This window comes from Loxodonta africana, chromosome 14 (assembly GCF_030014295.1).
Source record: "Loxodonta africana isolate mLoxAfr1 chromosome 14, mLoxAfr1.hap2, whole genome shotgun sequence".
Lineage (NCBI taxonomy): Eukaryota > Metazoa > Chordata > Mammalia > Proboscidea > Elephantidae > Loxodonta > Loxodonta africana.
The window spans coordinates 20,727,666-20,739,996 of NC_087355.1; the positions used below are offsets into that span (position 1 = coordinate 20,727,666).

The 12,331-nt window shown below is 41.6% G+C and overlaps 1 protein-coding gene across 22 annotated transcripts in view; it reads right to left on the reverse strand.

Annotated features, from left to right (window-relative positions):
- Positions 1-12,331, reverse strand: part of NCOA2 (nuclear receptor coactivator 2) — a 321,186-nt gene that overhangs the window by 10,965 nt on the left and 297,890 nt on the right. For 21 of the 22 annotated variants that reach the window (XM_064267803.1, XM_064267802.1, XM_023545772.2 and 18 more), the window contains 6 exons: positions 10,125-10,403; positions 9,035-9,112; positions 6,738-6,972; positions 4,674-4,851; positions 3,209-3,407; positions 1,024-1,113 (listed from right to left, as the gene is read on the reverse strand). In XM_064267803.1, coding sequence (XP_064123873.1) covers positions 1,024-1,113; positions 3,209-3,407; positions 4,674-4,851; positions 6,738-6,972; positions 9,035-9,112; positions 10,125-10,403 — 1,059 coding nt within the window. The remainder of the gene's footprint in view (positions 1-1,023; positions 1,114-3,208; positions 3,408-4,673; positions 4,852-6,737; positions 6,973-9,034; positions 9,113-10,124; positions 10,404-12,331) is intronic. The other variant, XM_064267801.1, reaches the window with a different exon arrangement.

Below are 12,331 nucleotides of genomic sequence, written 5' to 3' on the forward strand. Positions count from 1 at the left end.
AAACGGTTTGGTGGTTCCTCAAAAAGTTAAACATAGAATTACTTTATAACTCAGCAATTCCACTCCTAGGTATATATGCAGAAGAACTGAAAGCAGGAACACAGGTACTTGTACACCAGTGTTCACTTCAGTACTATTCACAATAGCCAGAAAGTGAAAACAACCAAGTGTCCATCAAGACGAATGAATACACAAAATGTGGTAGATACATACAATGGAATATTACTCCGTCATAAAAAGAAATGAAGTCCACACAATGAACCTTAAAAACATTATGCTGAGTGAAATAAATCGGTCACAAAAGGACAAATGTTGTGTGATCTCATTTATAATGAAATACCCAGAACAGTCAAATGCACAGAGACCGAAGTTCACTAGGTTTACATGGGGTGGGTGGGAGGGGGAATAAGAGGGTATTGCCTAAGCGGTACAGGGTTTTTGTTAAGGATGATGAAAAATCTGGACATAAACAGTGGTAACTGCTGTACAACGCGATGAATGGTTAATGTCAATGAACTGTACATGTAAAAATGGCTGAAATGTTTTGTTACATATATTTCACCACAATAAAATTAAAAAAAGAGAAGAAAGGGTTACGTCCCTTCCCACACCAGCCCACTTGCCTGGCTATATGCCACACGGCTTCCAGAGCCTCCCCTGTGAGACATCTGCTGTTGGGCACACAGCTTACGGGTTCTGAGTACTCATTATTCTATTGTTCAAGAATTGGTTGAACGTGGTAATACTGCTTTCCTTAGGACAAGTGTTTAAGGTAATAAGTAAGTAATACAAGTAAGACATAAGACTGTTGCCTAAACAGAATGAAATACTAAGAAAGAATAAAACATAGACTTAAGGAATAATTCTTCACACAAAACCATTGTATGCCCGGTGAAATCAGAAGATACTGTATTACAGCTATCTAACCTCCTGGTTAATGATATATCTATGCCAATTTTGGTCCATAAAACAGTCATGGTTCACTTTGCTACCATATTCACTTATTTCTTTGCTGTTTCTTACCCGTGATGTGTCTCCTTCCTGCTTAATCATATCCATTCCAGGCAGCTGGTTTGGGAACAGGTTGCCTCCCCTCAGAGCAGGATCATTAACCTGAGGGACAAGACACGACAGCGGCTACATTCAGCAGGTGCCCAAAAGCGTACTGGGGAACCAACTACCATCAATTTTCCTTTAAGTATATCCACTGGGAAAAAACCCCAAACCAAACCCACTGCTGTCGAGTCAATTCCAACTCATAGCAACCCTACAGGACAGAGCAGAACTGCACCCTATAGGGCTTCCAAGGAGCAGCTGGTGGATTTTAACTGCTGATCTTTTGGTTAGCAGCCTGAGTTCTTAACGACTGTGCCACCCAGGATCCCTACTGGGAAAAGGGACTATAAAAAAGACAGCTTCATCCCTGTATCATTTCCCCCATGTATATATTTTGGGGGAAGTATGGAGAAACATGAAAATAAATACTTGTAATAGACTAGCTGCCTGCAAAATTAAATTTATTTGCATTTGGTACAGAAATCAAATTTAACAGAGAAGCTAATACTTGGAACACTTTCATGAACACAAGTCCTGTGTTCAGTTAGACCAATGACTCACATCTGGGACCCTCACGTCATCTGAGGGCTCCTGGTATCTTTGCTACTCAGACAAATTATGAATCAGTGAAAGCAAGTACGAATACCCAAAATGGTGCTGGATTTTGTGACTCTATTCTGATCACGTGAACTATTCATTAGCATTTGTACACTTATCTTACAAACTCCAAAATAAACATACAGTGCTAACAGGAATCGTTTTGTCAGAAGACAAACACTGCAGTTGTGTTTGGGGGCTTTCAAATCAACTCTGGTATTGAAAAGGTTTAAATCCTTGCAAAAGTTTTCAACAAATCTCGATTATTCAAGATGAACCAATTTACTTCTCAGTAGGCTGGATGAAGACCCATGTTACACCAGACAATCCCATGTACACTTTCCCTAGAAAGCAAAGCAGGACTTACTAGTAGCCTGCTTTTTGTAGGAAATTCAGTATTAGTCTTATATTTTCTCCAATAATAAGATACCCCCAAAATCCTTATTTATGTCTGTTTAACTAATTTACCCAAATATGCGCTTACCCATCATCATTCAGCTGCAGAAACACAAGTTATTAGTACTATACACACACACACACGAATATATGATATGTCTGCACAGAAATTTCTTATATTGCAAAGGGCTTTCAATTTTCTCATCTTTCACTTTAAATCACTGAAGTTTTCCGTGCATCAGTTTCTCCATATGTAAAATAAGATTCAGGGTTCCTTGCCACATTTTAACTTTGTATGAATTACTGAGGATCAGTGGTCGAATGACAAGCATTTGGTGCCCTCTGAAAAATAAGATCTTCTGTAAATACAACTTGAAAATTATTAATCTTCATTGTTACTTCCAGGTCAGCCTACCACAGATTTGAAATCCAAGGCAGGCTACCTACTATCTCAAATGCTTTGAGTCTCTTTGCCACCTAGTGAAGCTGGAGTGTCCCTTAGGGCTCGCAGAATCATTCAGTGTCACTGACAGAAAAATCACAGTATCCATAGTCCCGAGGTTAAAATCAGACGGACGGTTTCTGCGTTGCCTGTGTCAGTTGCCTCACAGTGAAGCACCGTTTAAGGTGAAATGGACGGCAGGGGACTTAACCCTTGCTTTTCGACGCTCCTTGGAAACTCTTATGGGGCAGTTCTACTCTGTCCTATAGGGTCACTAGGAGTTGGAATCGACTCGATGGCACCGTTTTTTTTTTTTTTCCCATCTGGTTTTGCATTTAGAAAAAAAATCAGTTCTTAAACTAGAAAGCCAAAACAAAGCTACTTAAAAAGCACAATTACCATGCCCTCTTCAGATACTCAGCTTGCACGTTGCTGAATTCCGCAAATAAGAGAAAAACTTAAATGACAAGAAAGTTAGGAAATATTTTTAACAATCCTTCAGCAGTTAGGAGCCCGTTCAAGTTTATTTCGTCAGTAACAAGCATTTCTGTTAATCTCACTAACATGGGTTAAATTAAGGTGGTAAGACACTCTTCAAAATAAATGTGGGAGTTGACAGTAGATGTTAAGTACATGGAAAGATACATTTAATGCAGAAATAGGCACCAAGTCCCCACCAGAAGAAAAAAGGTTGCTTCTCATTCTCTGGGAGCTCACCTGCTCGGGCCCCATGGAGGACAGTCCTGATGTAGGCACAGAGGTCACTGAGGTCATGCTGATCTGTCCTGTCATCTGGTTCATGTTGTTCATACCACTTGTATTGGTTGCCAAGGATACATTGATGTTCATATTGTTATTGTACATGCTGGTGTTTGCTTGCTGCCCAAAGTGTGGTGGAGACTGCTGTGAAAACATGCTGTAACACATGGAAAAGATGAAAACACTCAGCTGTTTAATTTACAATGACAGCATCTAAGCTCTGTGACCCTGGGATGGAACAGTCAGCAAACAGTAAGATGGTGAGGTCTGAAACAGTATGGGAAGTGGTCACTGAAGTTGTAGAGGCAACCAAGCTCTTTTCTTTTTCTTAACAACACAGTGAAGGTCTGGAAGTATACCCCTTACTTTGATGTCTACATTGGACAAGTCTTTTGTTTTCGTCTGTTTTTTTTTTTATCACATGTTTAAGAAAGCAGGGCTTTGAACTGGTTCTACCCGGTTCAATCACAGCCAAGGAAGTGTCACTGGAACAGGCTCAAATTTCAAAAATTTGGGTGACTCACCATAGTACCCAGAACAGGAAAAATTATGGGTTGCAGCCTAGCTAGAAACTTAATCTCCATCTTAGAAAACAAGGGTAGCGTACGCTTTGTGGAGCAACCAAATCTCTTCCCCTCGTATTGTGAGCAGATCTGGAAACAGTGCCGCCCTGCTCAAAGATGGCAGTGCCCCACTCGGAAATGGGTGTGTCACTCTCTACAGTCCTGCCAATAACCCAACCTCACGCATCAGCGTCCTGAAAGGGCTCGCTACAACTCTTCTGGGTCTCCCATTCCAGGGCTTCAACTTGTAATTTTTCCTGTTCCGGGTATCACGGCGAATCACCCAAATTGTTAAACTTCGGGGTCTGTTGCTGTTTTGCTTTGTTGGCTGTGACTGAACCAGTTCGAAGCCTTGCAATAAAGGACGGTTTCTAGGTCGCTGCCTTTCACAGTAGCTTCTATCATAAATTGGTTGAGTGGTACCTTTTAGGGTAGTTCCTTCCCCCAGTTTTACTCCCAGTGAAAAGGTATTCTACGAACGATATTAACAAGCACCAAAATGGCCTGTTTTTACTGAGCTTTTGTAAATTCTGGTGACTTCTGCCTTAGGAACAGTAAACTAGCTTACTTAGCATTTTACTTGCTACTGCTTGCTTGAGCAAAGAAATTAAGAAAACTATAGACAAGAAGGGGCCCCGGTGGCACAGTGGTTAAGAGCTCGGCTGGTAACCAAAAGGTTGGCAGTTTGAATCTACCAGCCTCTCCTTAGAAATCCTAAGGGGCCGTTCTACTCTGTCCTATAGGGTTGCTATGAGTTGGAATTGATAGGACAGCAATGGGTATAGAAAAGAGACAGGTGGTTTATACAAAGATTCCCTGGTAATCATTTATATCAAAAACACATCAAAACATGGAGTTACCTGTTTCCACCCATATTCCCCTGTGCCCACCCATTCATGTCTGAAGAGGCCTGATAGCCTGGATTAGCTGGAGACTGCTGTATCATGGGACTCTGGGTATGTGCCATTCTGGGCGACATCAGAGGACTCTGGGGAGTTGTAGCCCCAGTGAAGCCTGGATCAGGTTGCTGACTTATTCCTTAAAAACAAAAAAAACAAAAATCAAAAGGAGATCGTTAGTTTTATTTAGAGATTGGGGGAAAAAATCACATTTCAAATTAAATAGACATAATTACTTTGAATCGACTCAACGGCACTGGGTAGTAGTAGTAGTAGAATTACTTTCAACTACTCGATCATGTGCTTTTTACATCCATTTTCAAAAGACCCCAAGGTGAGATAATTAATATGTATGAAGAAAAAAATCTCCCTACCTTCATACTCTATAGTAGCTAGAGGGGTATCTAGGGACCATATTAACCATCATGGCTTAAGTAAGAGAGAGAAAATACCATTCTTTTCCCTATAAAAAGCTCCACTGCCGTGGAGCTCATTTCCACTTAGAGAGACCCTGTAGAACAGAGGAGAACTGCCCCACAAGGGTTTCCAAAGCTGCAGTCTTTACAGAAGCAGACTGCCAGATCTTTCTTCCACAGAGATGCTGGAGGGCTCAAACCACTAACCCTCCAGTTAACTGCTGAGCCCTTAACCACTGCAGCACCACTGCTCCTTTCTTTTCCCTATATCCCTCCTCAAATGAAGAACGGGTCAAATATGTATGTATGTTTTCTCTTTATGACTAAAATAGTCACAGTCTTTATATTAAATTTTGACATATAATTACAATTTGATGGTTTTAAGTGGTTAAAGTTCAGTTATATATAAAGTCAACACATTTGAATAATTTTTCATTAATTAAGTTGATTCATGATGAGACAGATACATTTTTGAAAAGTAAGTAACTGCATTCATGATTAGCTTGCTTTTGTCTTCAAAAAGGGCTCTGTGGTACTTTAGTGTTACCCAAGATTAGCAAGAATAAGAAAGAAAATTCAACGTATATCAAATGGCATTTTTGCCAGAAGAATGAATGAACTTTAATCGGATTTTCTAAATCAAAAAGGAAATAGAGGAAAGGAGTTAGAAAATCAAGGAGGCAACTTCTTAGAAAATTTCAGGGATGACATTAAGTTAAGCACACTTTTACCTAGAAGATTAGAAAAACATGCATATTTACTTACTTATATTAACTATAAAAGAAAAAAATTTAAGATCACACAGAAAGAAAGTTACAAATTATCTTTCTGTTTCTATAAAGTAAAAGGAATCTTGAATTTAGTCAACACAAAGACTTGAAAATTATTCACAGATAACTGGCACAAGGCAGGGAGAATAATTTTGAATATAACGTTAACATAAGCACTTTTATCAATAAGTCAACTAGTAATTGAAGATGACATGCACTACAAATATTGACGTTATGACATTACACACTTGGTATCTATCTCTTAAGACTGACATTAAGCAACAAATCAACATGAAGAAAACGCAGAGGTCTTCCATTGTGGTTTACATGTAGCATGTCTCAAGAATTATCTACTCATTAAAGATTTGATATAATCCTTAAAGACTTTATTTTTTAAAAGTTGTTTTATATTAAATATGTCTTTCAACATTTTATATATACTGATTCGTTTCAGTCAGACTCAGAGGCTTTCAAATATAAACAAATACAAATACATATGAGCCTGTGTTAACAGAAATTGACATAAACATAATATTCACACACACACACACGACAGATAGATACAATATACACACACACACTTACTTCGGTCATTCTTAAAGTAAGGCCTGCACTCAGAGAAAAGGTGGTACCTGAGCTGAGAGACTGGAAGGTACTGTGCTGGACCTGGGGACTCCTGACAGGCCCCAACTGTCCTCCCAGGTTTCCTATCATCCCCTGGTTAGCCAGAGTCATCTGGGAGCCATGCAAAGAGCTGTGAGAGAGGAGCTGTGACCCAGGACTGGGGGACACTGGGGAGAAAGGACTGGTGAAAGGTGGTGGGGATGTAAGTCCAGTACCGTAGTTTGGAGGAAATGGAAACTGCTGTGCATTTGCCTGGGGAATCCGGGGGTTGCTCATAGTTGCTGGTATACCACCAGAAGCCACCATGCTTGGTGTCATATTCAACCCTTGTCCTCTCATCATCAAAGTTCGTTGCTGAACTTGCTGTTGCTGATGCATTTGTCTCTGTCGAAGATGCTGGTTCAGGATTTCTCTCTGTCTCTGGGCCAGCATCTGTGCATTAATAGGTCCCTGAAATCGAAGCAATACATGGAGGAAAACACTGGGGGTACGCACAGATTTAAAAACAATCTATCACAGACTGAATAACCAATAGTACTGTCTCATGGAAAATTATTTGGAAAGAACCTCTTAAACAACTGGTGGTCGAAAATGTGAGCTTCTGAGTTCTATAAAAATGATGACTATTCGAAACCCTGTTATGGCTTTCATGGTTAAATGTATTGTCAATTAACTTTGGACTAATTTCAAGAAGACACAGTTACCTAAAGGACCTCCCATAAACACCGTTCCTTTCAAGACTGTGATATAAGCCTTGAAGATGGCAGTTAGGGTCTCATTCAAGGGACATTCAGGTCTAAAGAGAAACAAATGATTGTGTCAAAAGGTGGCTTTGAGCACTTTAGCCAAGGCTGATCAGAGGCTGGAACAAAGAGGGGAGAGTGGGGAGAAGGGCTGGTAAGAATCTAATAAAAAGGCCAGGACAGAATGGAATGGCAAGGGAAGGAGGAAATGAGGGAGGGAAGGAAGGAGGGGATAACAATGCTGCTGTTTATGGGTCCTAACAATACACAGCCAATCTTCATTATTTATGGATTCTGTTTACAAATTTGCCTACTCACTAAAATTTATTTGTAACCTCAAAATCAATACTCGTGGCATTCTCACAGTCATTCGTGGACAAGCTCTAAGGGCAAATACCAATTAGAACTAAGAAAGAAAGGCTAATTTTCTCTGTAGAAAAAAAAAAAGAAGAGGCCCTCTCCACCTGCCAGTGTTCTTACAGCATTTATTTTAGAAAGGTTGTAATTAGAAGTCTTTCTCGGTCTCTCTGTGATGTATGTAAATCTCTGCGAAGGCTAAATATGCCTCTTGTCAATTCTGCAACCCAGGCATGTTTCCTCAAGGACCTGGAAACCATCTCTGATCTGTAATCAATCAAGGAAGACAGTGCCCCTGAGTCCCAGTTTCCCAGGGGGATAGATGCCTGATTTCAACTGGTGCTTGACTCCAAGTTGCAAATCTACCTCCAGACATAAAGATATGAAAAATTAATTTTTTTCTTTGGTAAACGCAATTCAGAAACACAGGTGGCTATCCCAACTCCCAGGTGAATTTAGGATGAGCTATGTGTGACAAAGGGTGCTGTCAAGTCCTCTAACTTGAGGACTAGTTGTCATTTACCTTAAGAACATGTATGAAAGGGGTTGCCTGAGCTTGTCTACATAAAAGGATAAAATGTCCTTCTGTTTCGGCAATCTCTTTAGCAGACTTCCTGTGATGCATATCATACTCAGGTTTGACGCTTATTTAATAACAAAACTGATTTCTTTCTCTTCTACTTTCGTGGAGAGTTTTGTTTGGGTTGGCAGGAGACTTTAATTATGCTTCCCTAACAATGCGCAGAGTGGCAAAAAATCTGAGTCGCCCAACGGTGCATGTTTCCAGCTGAGGTTGAATAAGGCAACGTTCTGCCTCCTTGTTTTAGCTCTCATGCTGTAAACGAGTCCTTTCCGTGGTCCATTTAGTGCTACATTTTCCACATTTTTGTGCTTTTTTCCTGGCAATTCTTCTTAGTGTTCCTAAGCTCAAGAAGACTGTCATGTGCCTTATGGAGACAAGCTTTGTCAGGCATGAATTACAGTGCTGTTGGCTGTGAGATCAATGTTAATGAATCAACACTAAATTAAATAAGGTGTCTTTAAACAGAAACACACATTAAACAAGGTTATGCATTTCTCAGTTGACAAAACGTGACCACCCTTTATCTCCCCCTAGAGTCGTGGTTCGGTATTCGCTAATTCAGTGTTGGCAACAACATCACAGAACATAACTATTGTGAATAACAAGAATCGCCTGTACCTGGCAATAAATGGCAGAGTTTAGGAAGGAACTACAAAAGCGACAGACTAGATGCGTAACTAGATGACACTACAGGAGGTGACCAGATCTTGCGACCTACTGCGTTACTTTACTCAGGATATTGAGGAGGAAGAACGACAAGAGAAGTTAAATGGACACAATAAAGAAACAGAGCTTGAAAGCTGAGGCTGCTTGGTGTCTGCTCTCTTACCTGTGTTGGTACTCCAGGCCTCAGAGTCAAGTTCACGTTTGAAACATTGCTGATTTGATTCATAAGTGGCTGGCGATTCTAAATACATACACATAGGAATCAATACATTTTTTAACAGAATGTATTTTATTTCTAACTACGTTTCCCAAGTAACTGCCCTGCCTAAACTCCCTATCAGCGTACTGTTGGGTATTAAAATCACATGGTCGGTAGATGAGTTACCATTTAAAGCTAATTATCAGCTTATAACTGGGAAGTTACTTTGGACTGTTCAGAAAACAGACTTTTTTCAAGGGATCAGAAAGCAGAAGACTAGAAAAAAGACACTAATCACTCATAAAAATGAAATCAGATTTTAAAGCTTGTAATATCATTATTTACTATATTACAGAAACCTGTCTAGGCCTGATTCAACGGGCACATACTTTCCCGAGCTAAACAGGTATTCCAGAAGGCAGCATGGCTCTGCCATGGCTCAGCTAACAGTGACTATGTGCCATCAGACAGGAGTAATGACAGTAGTTTTCCAGAGTACTCTGCTCTCACTTTGGGCCAGACGCTGTGCTAGGCCCTTTAAACATAAACGTATTGCCCCATAGCTGTACAAACCCATTTTACACATGTGAAAACTGAGGCTCAAAACGCTGAAGATTTGACAGCTAGTAAATAACATCCACTGCCATCAAGTCAGTTCCGACTCATAGCAACTCTATAGGGTTTCCAAGGCCGTAAATCTCTACTGAAGCAAACTGCCACATCTTTTTCCTGCAGAGCTGCTGGTGGTTTTGAACTGCTGACCTTCTGCTTAGCAGTCAATCGCTTTAACTACTGCGCCACCAGGGCTACTAAAACCAGGAAATAGAAGGATAGACGCTCTGTGCTGAATTGAGTTAGTGGAAAAGAAAGAAAGGAAGTAAAGTCAAAAGGAGTATTCAAAGTTGGAAAAATTTTCACCCTCCAAGAGAGGGGAGAATGAGACAGCCCTCCAAACGCCAGAGAGATTGCTATGCCATCTCACATTACTCCTCCCTATGTTCTTCCCCCAGCCATCACCGCCCTCGCCTTTCCAGGTAACAGGTGAAGGCCATACCTGCTGTGCTTGGAGGCGATGCTGAAGTTGAAGTCTCAGTTGATTTGGTTGGTTCTGTACTAGGCCAGTGGGCCTGAGGCCTGGTCTGGGTTGCATTCGGAGTGTGGCATAACTGGGTCGTTGTCCCATGGTGTGAAAGTTTGGATCTTGCATGGGGGTATAGCTACCCTGGGCCATTTGTGCCTGAGACGCATACTGCTGGGGGAAAATGGGGGCCTTCTGCTCCATCATGATGTTGGTATCCTGACTTGAGAACTGTTCTGGATCTACCGCTTGGCTCTGGAGAGAAAGCCCCGAACAACACATAAATAAAACCACTAAGAACAGCAAAGTATATATCAGGTTGTCTTCATTCACTGTCATATATTTGAAGCTTGTTACACCTGACTTACCTCACAAAGGTATTTTTAGGCTGATCCCACTTTTCTCTCTAGAAATGTTATTTGTTTAATAGAGCCAGTTACACAAGGAAGGCAGCAGGTGGAGCTCTACTCCCAGCAACACTTCTTGGGGGTGGGGGGGGGGCGGGAGGGAGGAGAGGAAATGGCCCATGAATACCCAATGCCTCCTACACACTCCACCAGAGACTGACCTAGGCTTTAAAATGCAAATATCCCCTAGAAGCGTTACTTTTTTTCCTTCATTCAAAAATTTGTAGGCAAATTGTTTTGTGACATTGGTTGCAATCCCGACAATGTGTCAGTACTCTCCCCTTTTTACTCTGGGTTTTCTACGTGCATTGGCCCAGTTTTCCTGCCTTCTCACCTTTGCTTTTGGCCAGGTGTGGCCCACTTGGTCTCAGACCAAAAAGCATGTTCCTCACGCGTGTGACTTTTTTTTTGTTTTTAGTCCTGTCTAATCTTTGGCCTAAAGGTAGATTTCGGGAGTAGCTTCAGTTCTGAGTTAGCAGGGTGTCCAGGGGCCACAGACTTGCGGGTTCCTCCAGTCTCTGTCAGACCAGTAAGCCTAGTCTTTTTTAGTGAATTTCAATTTTGTTCTTCATCTTTCTCCCGCTATGACCCTCTATGGTGATCCCTGTCGGAGCAGTCAGTGTTACATTTTTTGATGGATTATTCATACCTTGTACAAATCACTTTAATTGGACAACATCCTTGAGCAGTATTGAGAGAGTCACCATCATTATCTCCACTTTACAGACAAAACCGAGGCTTGGCGTCATGAAGCAAGCTGCAAGACAGCTATTCAACTAGTAAGTAGTGGGTTCCAATGCAGGTGTGTGCCTGGGGACCTGGCTCCTTACCAGTATGGTGCACTGTCCTTACCTACTTGCTTCCTGTGGCCACCAGAATTTCCCAGATGCTCCACATTTTACCACCATCCTCTTATTACCTACTAGACACACTTAATGTGTTTGTCACTTTCGACTTAGGACTGGCTTATCTTTCTGGTCTGAGTGGGAAAAATGGTCTGAGTGGGAGAGGTGCACAAAGTCCAGAACTTCTACAAGGGGAACACTTCAGATCCAGGTGGCCGTAAATGTCTATGTGGAGAGGGGAAAAGGGTGTACCTGGTTTTTCTCCTTTTCCTTCTACTACTTCCAAAAGGAACTGTGACGAGCCTGACGTTATAACGGAAGGAGGGGAGCAGCAAAAACTCTCAAGCATTTTTCAGCCTATGGGGACCATGGTCTTGGAACATCTAGCTTAACTGGCATAACACAGTTTATGAAGAGAATGTTCTACGTTCTACTCTGCCGAGTAGTGTCTGGGGTCTTAAAAGCCTGTGAGCGGCCATCTAAGATGCTCCACTTGTCTTACCCCGTCGGGAGAAAGGGGGAATGAAGAAAACCAAAGATACAAGGGAAAGATTAGCCCAAACAATTAATGGAACACAAGTACCACAGCCTCCAGCAGACCAAGTCCAGCACAACTAGATGGTGCCCCGGCTACCATCACTGACTGCTTTGACAGGGATCACCATAGAGGGTCCCAGACAGAGCTGGAGAAAAATGTAGAACAAAATAAGATCAGACTTGCTGGCCTGACAGAGACTGGAGAAACTCTCAGAGTACGGCCCCCGAACACCCTTTTAGCTCAGTAATGAAGTCACTCCTGAGGCTCCCCCCTCCAACCAAAGATTACCCAAAACCAAAGATTAAACCCAGCACCAAGATGCCCATAAAACAAAACGAGACTAAAGGGGCACACCAAACCAGCCCCTAGAAGGCTGGAGAGGGCAGGAAAGCT